Source organism: Molossus molossus, unplaced genomic scaffold (assembly GCF_014108415.1).
Source record: "Molossus molossus isolate mMolMol1 unplaced genomic scaffold, mMolMol1.p scaffold_m16_p_21, whole genome shotgun sequence".
Lineage (NCBI taxonomy): Eukaryota > Metazoa > Chordata > Mammalia > Chiroptera > Molossidae > Molossus > Molossus molossus.
The window spans coordinates 16,013,579-16,026,498 of NW_023425357.1; the positions used below are offsets into that span (position 1 = coordinate 16,013,579).

General features: G+C 52.1%; 1 protein-coding gene across 1 annotated transcript; it reads left to right on the top strand.

Moving 5' to 3' along the window:
• The first annotated feature begins 3,839 nt into the window (after window positions 1-3,839).
• On the top strand, window positions 3,840-11,504 carry ZNF792 (zinc finger protein 792). Its single transcript, XM_036275106.1, has 4 exons — window positions 3,840-3,875; window positions 7,551-7,677; window positions 8,150-8,266; window positions 8,925-11,504. Exons 1-4 carry the CDS (start codon window positions 3,840-3,842, stop codon window positions 10,547-10,549), a joined length of 1,905 nt encoding a protein of 634 aa, XP_036130999.1. The 3' UTR covers window positions 10,550-11,504.
• Window positions 11,505-12,920: the final 1,416 nt, after the last annotated feature.

Genomic DNA, 12,920 nt, shown 5'->3' on the forward strand with positions numbered 1-12,920 from the left:
GAGGCGGCCAATCGATGTTCTCTCTCATCGATGTTTCCATCTCTCTTTCCCTCTCCCTTCCTCTCTCTCTAAAATCAATAAAGAAAAAAGGGGAGGGGGGTACCAAATTGATGGACTGTTCTTGAAACTGGTTACAAGCTCACCAAACCGGTCCTTTCCCTTCCTTTACACCCCGTTTCTCTTGCGTGTAAGCTGGCCCACGTAAATTAGTTTGGGGCGATGAAAATGATCAGAAGTGACTGTGAAATTGTGTCTTCACTGTTTTCTCATTTTGTGCTTCTTCCTGCTATGGCCTCCTTGGACCTAGGTGGTACCAGTTCCCCACCTCCCCAGAATCCAGTGCTCCCTGGTGGGCTGCCGGTTCAGGGGGTGGACTGACTAAACCTCGATGAGGACAAGTCCTGGTAACCTCTAGCTGATGCACAGCAAGCTGGGCCATCTCACGATCACATATTTGTACTGCTCTGAAGGCCACAGGGGAGTCAGGAGAGAAGGACATTCTGCTTCCTGTGATAAAGATTCCCTCCTCCAGCAACATGTACTCAGGCTCTTCTGAACTCCCTTCTCCACTGGACCCTGACTTCTGGACTTCTGTCTACAGCATCTAATTTTAGCGAGACTCCTGCTGAGTCAGGTTAACAAAAACCCACCACCCTCTCTATATTTCATCATCTAATCAGGTAACTCATCCCCACCCCACCCCCCAGGCGATGTCTGATCACCAGGGCTGCCTTCAGCAACAATCCTGTTAGGTCCATGTAGCCTCACCCCCATGTTTACACTCAGTACTTTTCCATCCACTGACCCCCCACCCTGCTCCTTCGCTGTACAGCCCCACTTTTCCTTGTTATATTTGGAATTGGTGCCAATCTCCCTCTCTCTCTCATTTGTGGACAAAAAACAAGTACTGTAATAAATCTAACCAAAAGTAACCTCACAGGGTGATCTGATCATAAATTCCTAACTGGGCAGGTCCTGTTGGGTAGTCATGCCCCAAGCATATAACTTCTTCATTAAGAGGAGTTTAAGCAAACCCTGTCCATTGTTTCTGTGCATCTAGGTTAACACACCTTTGAAACGCCAGAGTAATCCTCTTTTCCAGACTTCTCAGAGGGAAAACCACCCTCATGGTAGCAGCACCGATCTTGTTGATTATCCTGTGCCTTGCTTTCTCCCACCTTAATGTAATCCTTCTTGGGTTTCTTCCTTAATTCCACGTACATACAGGAAAACGACAGAACTGTCCTTCTCTGGAGCGTTTGAGATCTTGCTTCCCAGTAATGTTATCAGTTTGGCTCAAATAAATTCTTTTCCTGGTGCATGGGTTGATGCTTAACCACTGAGCCACACCAGCTGGGCTCAAATAAAATTTTTTTTTATCCTCACCTGAGCACATTTTTCCATTTTTTGTTCACATAGAGTGGGAGGGAGAGAGAGGAAGAGAGAGAGAGAAACATCGACGTGAAAGGGACCCATCGAGTGGCTGCCACCCGCACGACCAACCAGGGCCGGGGATAAACTACAACCGAGGTACGTGCCCTTAGTGGGAACCGAACCCAAGTCTCTCTGGACCGCAGGCCAATGCTCTAACCGCTGAACCAAACTGGCCAGGGCCTCAAATAAATTCTTATAGAAATTCTCTACAGGTTTGGATGTTCTCATGTGGACGCACTTTAAGGTCCTATTGCAGTGTTCCCTATAAAGTCAGCCTTACTATTCTTTTTATTATTATTTTTTTTATCCTCACCCGAGGATATTTTTCCATTTTTTTGTACAGATAGAGTGGGAGGGAGAGAGAGGAAGGGAGAGAGAGAGAGAAACATCGACGTGAAGGGACACATCGAGTGGCTGCCACCCACACGACCAACCAGGGCCAGGGACAAACTGCAACCGAAGTACATGCCCTTAGTGGGAACCGAACCCGGGTCTCTCCGGACCACAGGCGGACGCTCTAATCACTGAGCCAAACTGGCCAGGGCAGCCTTACTATTCTTTTTTAATTCTCACCCAAGGATATTTTTCCATTGATTTTTAGAGAGAGTGGATGGGAGGGAGGGAGGAACATTGACATGAGGGAGACATATCAGTGGGTTGCCTCCCACACAACCCTGACTGGGGCCCAGACTGAACCTGCAACCCAGGTACGTGCCCTTGATCAGGAATCACACCTCATCACCCTTCCGTCCTCAGGCCAGCACTCTAACCGCTGAGCCAAGCCGGCCAGGGCAGCCTTATTATCCTTTAACAAGCATCTTGAGTAACTTATTTAAAGCCTGAGAACTAGAAGTGAGTGATGACACGTCATCTCATGTCACACACTTGAAAGCATGGCAACGCCTCTATTCACTTATGACTGAGGGCATTCGGGCCTGGTGCTCTCAAATGTTGAATCATGTAGCCTGTAAGAATCTGTCCCTTGGGCAACAGGCCCTCCTGGAGTTTATAAAACTCTCCTGCGTGATATATTTTCAAGAGTAAAATAGCCAGCCCTGGCCAGTTTGGTTCAGCAGTTGGAGCATCGGCCTGCAGACCAATGAGTGGCGGGTTCAATTCCCGCCAAGGGGACGTACTTCAGTTGTGGTTTGTCCCCAGCCCTGGTTGGGGTCATGCAGGAGGCAACCAACTGATGTGTCCCCCTCACATCAATGTTTCTCTCTCTCTCTCTCTCTCTCTCTCTCTCTCTCTCTCTCTCTCTCTCTCTCTCTCTCCCTCCCTTCCTCCCTCTCTCCCCACTCCCCCTCTAACTGAAGATATTTGAGAAAATATCCTTGGGTGAGGATTTAAAACAAGAAAATAAAATAAAATAGCCAAATGGTAAAAGGTGTGCTTTCATGTAAAAATTATCATGATCTATAGAGCTACTTGCTGAATTAGTAGTTGTATTTTATATGTTGACAAATATCCCTAATACCTTGCAGAGAGGCGGCTCTGGCTTTTCCTCCCAGCAGTGTTCCTGACATGATGATTGTAACAGTAACAACAGCTCCAAGTGTCAAGCAGTAACTATGTCCCAGGCCCTGTTACCTACCACGAGATACGTAGTATTATTTTCCCTAGTTTATTACTGAATTTCATGAGTCTCTTTACTCAACCTGCAGTCCCTGGAGCCCTTGTTGGCACACAGAACACTGGGCCCAGCCCAAGAACTTGAATGTGTGATCAATTCCCAGATGATGCTGATGTTCCCGGTTTGAGGAGCGTTGAACGGGAGCAACCCTTAAAGCTAGTACAGTGCGTGGACCCCGCATGTTACGCATTATCGTGAGTCTAAGGAGCGGGGAGTGGAGCGGTGCAGGGCTCCCCGCGCCCACAGAGGCGTTCAGTGAGTCGTCCGCAGACCTCCAGGGCGGGCGGGGCTGGGCCCCAGCAGCCCCAGCAGTCTGGGGACACCCCTGGAAGAGGAAAAGCTGGCGGTGCCGCTGGGCCAATGCCGCGGAGGCGCAGCGAGGGTGGCTCCCGGGCGGAGGCAGGACGGAGAGGCTGGCGCTGGGCCAATGACAGCCCCGGAGAGCGCGGCTCCGGCGGGGCGATGGGGCCGGAACTTCCTGCACTTCAGCCCGCAAGTCACTTCCCCAGCGGGTCCGTGCAGCCCGGGTGGGCGCTTCCCAGGCGGCCTTTGGGACCTCGCGGCCCGGACAGCGAGCGAGGCCGGGACCCTCCCCCGCACCTTCCCGAGAGCCGCGATCGCCGCGCGCGGGGTCCCCCAGCGTCCACACGGCCGCGCCCTCCAAGGCTCCCGGGCTGCCTGAGCCTTGTGCACCCCGCAAGCTGAGGCTGGGGGTGCGGCCAGCAGCCGGGGCACACCTCGCCCCGCGACACCCGCCTGGTTACCCGCCTCCATGGCTGCGGCGCGGGCGCTGAGGGACCCGGCGCAGGTGAGTGGCCGCGCTCCGGAGGTGCTCAGACCCCCGCCCGCAGGCACCTGGCTGGGGACAGGGGAGGTGGGCTTGGTCTGTGGCTTTCCTTCTCCTTTCCCTTCGCTGTGCTTTTGAATCTGGAGCCCTGGAGGGGCGTCCCTCCCGGCGTGGGTCCAGAGGCCAGGCCAAGGACGATACAGCGCGGTTCCCACTCCCGCAACGTAGTGGGATGAGTGGGAACGGTCCTAGGCGCAAGGACCAGAGCAGCAAATGCCCCCGGCGAGGCTGAGAGCAAGGTGGGCCCAGGCGAGCTGAGGAGCGGGCCTGTGTGTTCTGGAGGGGGTGGGAGCACAGGTTCAGAGCAGAGGAGGAAGGTCCTCTGACTCAGGTCTTATTCCTACGGATGCAGAGTGGAAAAGTGGGGTGAGGCTACAGCAATGTCCAGGTGCGTAGTGCAGGTGGCTGCAGGTAGCCCTGGCCGGTTTGGCTCAGCGGTTAGAGCGTCGGCCTGCGGTCCCGAGAGACCCGTTTCGGTTCCCTCTAAGGGCGCGTATCTTGGTTGCAGTTTGTCCCCAGCCCTGTTTGGTCGTGCAGGTGGCAGCCACTCGATGTGTCTCTCTCACGTTGATGTTTCTCTCTCTCTCTCTCTTCCTCCCCCTATCTGAAGATAAATGCAAAAATGTCCTTGGGTGAGGATAAAAGAAAAAGAAAAAGAAAAAGAATATTAGAAGTGATTGGATTTTGGGTCTGTCTTTTGTTGTAAATCCTCACCCGAGGATGTTTTTTCTACTGCTTTTATTTATTTATTTATTTTTTAATCCTCTCCTGAGGACATTTTTCCATGTTTTGTTCAGATAGAGTGGGAGGGAGAGAGAGAGAGAGAGAGAGAAACATCGACGTGAAAGGGACACATCGAGTGGCTGCCACCCGCACGACCAACCAGGGCCAGGGACAAACTGCAACCGAGGTACGTGCCCTTAGCGGGAACCGAACCCAGGTCTCTCGGGACCGCAGGCCGACGCTCTAACCGCTGAGCCAAACCGGCAAGGGCGCTTTTTTCTTTTTTTTTTTTTTTTTTATAGAGTGTGAAAGGGAGGAAGGGAGAGAGAGAAACATCCACATGAGAGAGACATATTGATTGGTTGCCTCCTGCTGGAGCCTCCACCAGGCCAAGGATAGAACCTGTAACCCAAGTACTACCCTTGACCCGGAATCGAACCCACAACTCCTCCATGCACAGGCCAAGACTCTAACTGCTGAGCCACACCGGCCAGGGCTGCCTTTTAAGTTGGGTTGACAAAATGTTTTCATATGGAGGGTGCCAATGAGAAGGGATGATGTCTCCATGGCCTTTGGTTTTAGCAGCTGGTAGGATGAGCCATCAACCGAGATGGGGTAGTTGGTTGTGGGAGGAATTTTCACGTAGGTTCTCGCCATGCTGAGTTCTAATGTTCTAAGTGGAGGTGAACAGTGGGCAGCGAGACCACAGCTGTGGTATTGCGGGGAGCTGTAGTTAAAGGAATGAGAGACTGGATATACAAGGGGACAATGACCCGACCATATAGAAGAATAGATTTTTACCCACAGTCTGCAGCAACCTGCCCAGAAAACCAACCCTTTATCTATAATAAACAGCCCAGGAAGCCCGCCGGCTGGATGTCAGACTTGCAGGAAGTCAGATGGCAGGATCTCTAGTGACCACCCAGGAAGCTGAACAATAACCTCTGTAACAACTGGCCCCAAGTGGCCAGCTCTTGATTAGTACATGATAGCCTCTATAATTTTTGTTCCCTCTTCTAACTTAGGTCCTACTAGAGAAAGTCAAATATACACCCTAACCAATCACATAGGATGCCCCACTTCTAGTTAGCCTGCCTGCATGTCCCCCACACCAACAGGGCCCATCGGCAGCCCCCCCACCCCCCACCCCCGTCCACTCTAAAACTCCCCACTCCTCCGCCTGCCTTCGAGTCTGCCAAAACATAAGCGACTGTGGCCGACTCCCTTGCTGTAGCAAGCTCAGAATAAACAGCATTTGCGTTTCGCATTGGGTTGATCTTTGTTTATCATCACAGTTAGAAACATCCAAAATGTGGCATCTGGTGTGTGGACAAGGGTGTAGCTGTCTGTCCGATTTAGGAGAGTGACACCTCGCTCCTGATGGCAGTGACCAGGAGGGTGGGCCTGAGAACTGAGGACCGCGTATTTCGTATTTCGCTTGGTCACCATGGTTGGCATGTTCAGCATCATAAGGACAAATGAGGTCCGGGCGGTGTGGCTCAGCGGTTGAGCATCGACCCAGGCACCAAGAGGTCACTGGTTCGATTCCCCGGTCAGGGCACATGCCCAGGTTATGGGCCCGATCCCCAGTGGGGGGCATGCAGGAGACGGCCAATCAGGGTTCTCTCTCATCAATGTTTCTATCTCTCTCTCCCTCTCCCTTTCTCTTTCTCTAAAATAAATAAAGAAAAAATTTTGTTTTAAAAAAGGACAAATGAGGAAGAGTAGTGGTGCTTATAGTGGGGGGGGGGCTGTATAGGGAAAAGGGGACCTGGCAGGGAACCAAACTTCCTGGGGGTGGAGATGAGAGGTGCTGCGGCTTAGTCCTCATGGAAGTAATAATCCGGGGAGGCCGGGCTGCTGCTTGTTCCCACGTCTGACTTCTCACCAGGCCCTGTGGTGACTCTCGGTGGGCCTGGGGATTCTCAGTCAGGCCGGGAAATTAGCTCAGGGGAAATGAGGTCAGCGGGGCGAGCCACCAGCCCCAGGGTAGGTAGGGGTGGGAGGACCAGGGGGTTGGCTTCGGAATGCGTGTGATCGGTGAAGCCACAGAACGTGAACGGAGCAGAGGAAGAGGGCCGTGGGGATCGGATATCTGTGTGTGGATCCGGGTGGCTTAGGTTGGAGCCAGGAACTGGGGCAGGTGGGATCATGGTTCTGTTTGCCGAGAACTCTCTGGGTGCGTGGTGCAGGCTGCCAGGTGGGAGTTCATGCAGATGGCTGTGATCAGGCTGGGATAGGGAGAGGGCACCCTGATAACGGGGTGCCGTGGTGAGGTGCAGGGTTTGAGGAAGGTGCAGTCCAGAAGGTGGTATGCATTAGGGAGCGAGTGTGAGCTGCTACTGGAGATTAAGGGAGAAGACTGAGCCCATGTTTGTTTGCATCTGGAAGGGATGACATTGGTCACACTAGGGGAGGGGCCCATAGAAGAGGGAGTTAGGTCCTGCACTTCCGACCCAGCTTAGTGGGTCTCTCTGCCCACCTGCCTATCAGTGGGCTGACCTAGCAGTTATGTGAAGCCTGCGAAGAGTATGCACCAGCCCTGGCTAGTTTGGCTCAGCGGTGAGAGCATCAGCCTGCGGACCAGAGAGTCCCGGGTTCGGTTCCCGCTAAGGGCACGTACCTTGGTTGCAGTTTGTCCCTGGCCCCAGTTGGGGTTGTGCGGGTGGCAACCAGTCGATGTGTGTCTCTCACATCAATTTCTCTCTCTCTTCCTCCCTCTCTCCCTCCCGCTCTATCTGAAGATAAGTGCAAAAATGTCCTCGGGTGAGAATAAAAAAAAAAAAAAAGAGTGTGGAACCAGGGCCTGGGACCCCCTCTGAACTGGGGAGCTGGAGACGAGGGTTAGCAGGGACAGACCAGGAGTCCCAAGGAGAGAGGCTGATGTTGAATGGACTATCCCCATCATGGCAGGGCTGTGTGACCTTTGAGGACGTGACCATTTACTTCTCCCAGGACGAGTGGGGACTCCTCGATGAAGCTCAGAGACTCCTGTACTGCGACGTGATGCTGGAGAACTTTGCCCTCATCGCCTCTCTGGGTAAGGCCTTCACCTGCACCTGGGTGTCCTGAGCTCGTCTCTTCCTGTCCCCTTGTCCCAAGACCCAGCATCTTCCTTCCCAGGGTCAGACCGTGGGTGCAGCTCCCTTCCCCACCCCTCTGGTGTGTGTGCTGTGGGTTCCAGGGGTGAGCTGTGTGGAGGGTCCCATCCTATTTCTGAGCAGCCCCAACCCCTGCGTCCCCGAAGCCTTGTGGGCAGAGGCCAGCAATGATGGGTCCTGTCTGTCTCTGCCTGGTGACCGCCCGGATCTGTGACAGTTCTGTCCTTAGCTAGCTTCCTACGGCCTACTGCCAGGACTCCAGACGCCCGCATGGCTACTACTTGCTGTGACCACTGCCGGGCCTCCCTTGTGTGTTGCTTTTGTAATATTTTGTTGTCTTTCCCGTGGTTTCTGGTGGGGTAGTTCGCCTGGACCAGTGCTAGCCATTTACCCGCCCTCTCTTTCCCTCAGGTCTTACATATTTCAGGTCCCATATAGTTGCCCAGCTGGAGGCGGGGGCAGAACCCTGGGTGCCCGACAGGGTGGACATGACTTCAGCCATGGCAGGAGGGGCCTATACTGGGCCTGGCTCTGGTAAGTGGGAGATGGGGGGACATGTGATGTCACTACTGTCTTCGGATCATACCTGCAGCTTTTCTCGTGTTTACCATTGTTTCGATGCGAAAGCCAATGGCCGTGTCTCTCTTTCCCATTCTTGACGCGTCGCCCCCTGGCTTTCTGCTTTGACACGGCCCCTCCTGGGGCCCCGCCTTTCTGGCCTCCGCGTCTCGCTCTTTCCACAGCTCCCTCTGCTGGCCTCTCCGACACGGGTCTCTACGAACTGTGCCCTGAGATGCGCACACTGCTTTTAATAGTCCTGAACCCTAGCTCCGCAGTTGCAAGCAGATTTTCCTGAGCCTAGACATACCCTGCTGCACAGGGCGACCGTGTCGCCAGCAGCTAGGGTCTTGCTGAAAAGCCCTCACAGAGAAGTGGTTGAAGACCCTGCCTTTCTGCCCATTACCGTACCCCGTGCTTATGTCTTTGGTCCTGGCGAAGCCTCCGTCCCTGTTTGGTAACCTTGCCAGGCACCGTACTGCAGAGCAGACCACTCCTTACCCTGACCTCAGGCCCCTCCTCCTGCCGGTCATCCCACGGACACATCCCTGGGGACACGCACTTAGCACAGGGCCGTCTCCTTCTATCCACGTTCACGTGAATTTTACCAGCATTTCGTTACTTGCAGATCTTTGTCGTGGAACGAAGGGTGAGGAGTCACCTTCTGAGCACAGTGTTTCTGTAGAAGGAGTGTCACAGGCCGGGAATCCCAAGGCAACTCTGTCCACCCAGAAGGACGGCCCCTGTGACGTGTGCGACCTAGACTTGAAAGAGCTTTTGCACCTGGCTGATCGTCAGCCACCACCTCCCAGGCGGAAACCGTGCGTGCGGGGGGCAGGTGGGAGGAAGCCCGCGCGCAGGGCACACCTTCGCCAGCCCGAGAGGCAGCGGGCGGACACGGCTGTCAGAAGGGAGGAGGGCAGGGCCTCGCTTGCGAGGAGCCGCAGAGATGACACGTCGGAGAGACCTTTCACATTCGGGGAGGGTAGGAAGGACTTTGTGGCCAGATCTGGCTTTCCCCAGCATCCGCCCACTGACAGTGTGGGGGCGCCACACCAGTGCACCAACGGGGTGGGGGACTTTCACACTGACCAGAGCCATAGCAGGTCCAGTGAACTTGGGGATGGTCTCAGTGACAAACCCACATTTGCTCAGCACCAGAGAACCCACACTAGAGAGAGGCCTTATGAATGCAGCAAATGTGGGATATTTTTCAGCCACACCACTGGCCTCTTCCAACACCAGAGAGATCACAATAGAGGGAAGCCTTATGAATGCTGTGAGTGTGGGAAGTTCTTTAGCCAACACTCCAGTCTCATTAAACATCAGAGAGTTCACACCGGTGAGAGTCCTCATGTGTGCAGTGACTGTGGGAAATTCTTTAGCCGAAGCTCTAATCTCGCTCAGCACAAGAGGGTTCACACGGGCGAAAAGCCTTATGAGTGCAACGAATGTGGGAAATGCTTTAGCCAACGCTCCAACCTCATTCATCATAAGAGGGTTCATACTGGTAAAAGCGCTCATGAGTGCAATGAATGTGGGAAATCTTTCAACTGCAACTCCAGCCTAATTAAACACTGGCGCGTTCACACCGGAGAACGACCTTATAAATGCAACGAATGTGGGAAATTCTTCAGCCACATCGCCAGTCTCATTCAGCATCAAGTCGTTCACACTGGCGAACGGCCTTATGGGTGCAGTGAGTGTGGGAAAGCCTTCAGCCGAAGCTCCGACCTCATGAAACATCAGAGAGTTCACACTGGTGAGCGGCCTTATCAGTGCCCTGAATGTGGGAAATCGTTCAGTCAGAGCTCCAGCCTCAACAGCCATCGGAGACTTCACACTGGTGAACGGCCTTATCAGTGCCCTGAATGTGGGAAATTCTTTAACCAAAGCTCCAGCCTCAATAACCACCGGAGACTTCACACTGGCGAGCGACCTTATGAATGCCTCGAATGTGGGAAAACCTTCAGACAGAGGTCTAATCTGAGGCAGCACCAGAAAGTTCACAAACCAGATAGGCCGTATAAGTGCAGTGAGTGTGACAAAACCTTCGGCCAAAGGGCTACCCTCCTTCGACATCATAAAATTCACAGTAGAGAAAGGAGTGCGGAGGACATGCTTCCTCCTTCAGCGCGACAGCACACACTGGAGGGAAACTCCGAGAGCAGCCTTCATGGGGGAGCCATCCTCCAGAAATTGAACCTTGCTCGTCCAAATAGTCACACTGGGGAGATTCCCTACAAATGCTAGAGACGTTGGAAGCTTTCTAGAGCCGAGTTGTATGTCCTGACCATGGACTTGACCGGTGTTTGTGGCGGAAACCACCTCAGCTTTACCTACAGGCAGGTCTCCCGAGTGTGTGGCAACCACTCCTTGTGCTCAGGGAAGGCAGACCTCTGGCTTCTCACATGACTCTCTCTTTCTACTAGGGAGTCGTGAGTAGCCCATGGCTAGTAAGAATGCCTCGTTCCCTCCTGTCGTGACTGGTGTCGCTGTGCACATGACCCACCTTTGGCCATGAAGACCTGAGCTGGGTTCTGCTGGCGGCTTGCTGAGAAGCCCTCCCTTTTTCAAGGACATTGTTGATCTCGTGATGCCTGTGACGAATTTATCCAGCTTCCAAATTACCCTTCCCAACAACTACCTGCCTTACATTGGTTTGGGTGATAATAAGGGTCTTATTGATAAAGTCACCTTTAATCTTCCGCATTCTGATCACCGTGTGGAATATGTTGAGAACGGAATGAAGGTCTACCAAATTAAAGAGGCCTCCAGATGTACTGTTTCAGAGGGAAGAGCAGGGTGGCCGAGGGCAGCTCTCGGTCCAGATTTGACCTCATTTGTATTGGTATTCAAGGCCTTCTAGGGAAAACTGTAGGGCTTTGGGGAGCTAATATTATGGTTTGGATGGCATGAATTTTTGTGGACCAGAGACTGCCCTGAGGAAGGGGCATTTGTGACAAACTCCAGTGCATCTGCGAGGAGCATGAACAAGCCCCTTGCTTCCAGGGGACGCCTCATGTTTCCTTGCACTGTTAAACCGACACTGTTTACCTGGCATCTGCCAAGGAACCGTACACCTTGAAGTCTAACATCTGGTATATAGGTCTCTCTGACTGTAGGTCTTACTGGGGCCCAGAGGGACCATAATTTGTACAGAAATGCTGGGGGGTTATAATGGAATAGGTGAGACTACAGAAAACTAGAGGGAATATGCCTGTTTTATTTTATTATTATTATTTTTTTATCCTCACCAGAGGACATTTTTGCATTTATCTTCAGATAGAGCGGAAAGAGAGAGGAAGGAAGAGGAAGAGAGAAACATTGATGTGAGAGAGACACATGGACTGGTTGCCAGCCACCCAACAGGGGCCGGGGACAAACTGCAACTGAGGTATGTGCCCTTAGCAGAAACCAAACCCCCGACTCTCTGGTCCACAGGCCGGTGCTCTAACCGCTGAGCCAAACCGGCCAGGGCAGAATGTGCCTGTTTTAAAAGCACATCCACAAATGTTCCCTTGAATCTAACTGCAGGACTGAGGCTTTGCAGAAATTCTCACGACCTCCAGACCTCTGTCTTATGAGTAAGGCTACTGGCAGAGCAAATACTCTAACAAGTTCTGTGGATGACTGCAGGCTCACTGCACTACTCGTCTCAGAGCCGTTGCTGCATTGGTAGAAAAGGGGGGACAGAGAGGAGGCAGCTCCTGTACTCTAGGGATGCAGCATTTGTGACGTAGCCAGCCATTTTTGCTGCCAAGGCAAGGAGGGAGAGAGAGCGGAGTCCATTTATAGGGCTGCCAAATCTTCCAGTTTTCTAAAATGAATGGAGACCAGATTTTTATGTGCAACAATTTCTTTTAATGCTTTGTTTGAGATAAAATTGTCAGGCAGCAATTAACTGTACATACTTAATGTGTGCAACTTCAGAAGTTTTTAAGTATGTATACACTCAGGGAATCCCCACTAGAATCATGCTAACAAACCTACCCATCACCCACAGAGCTACCTCGTGCCCCTGTATTATCCCTTTGTCTTCTCTAGGAAACCATTAGCCACACACATCCCAAGGAATCAATTGATTTACCTTTCTTTTCACATGGATTTGTTTATCTTCTGCAGAATTTTATACAGTTGAAATCATAAAGTAGTTATACTCTGTCTTTGGTGCATTTTCTTTCATACAGGATATTCATACCGGATAATTATCTTGACAACATCCATCCTGTGTGCCTGGGTAGTTCTTTCCTTTTACTGCTGAGTAGTGCTCTGTTGAATGAATCTACCACAATTTGTTTATGCTTTATTTTGTAAATTAAGATTCTGGTAAAATATACATAACAAAATTTACCATCTTAACTCTCTGAGTACACGCACAGTTCAGTGGTACTAGGTATATAATGCTCAATCGTCACCACCATTCATATCCAGGACACTTTCATCTTCTGAAACTGAAACTACACCCATTAAGAACTCCCAACCCCTCCTCCCAAGTCCCTGGAAACTGCCATCCTACTTTCTGTCTCTATTCATTTGCCTGCTCCAGGTACCTCATATATGGAATGAAAGAGTATTTGTCTTTTTGTCACTGGCTAGTTCACTCAGCACAATGTCTCCAAGG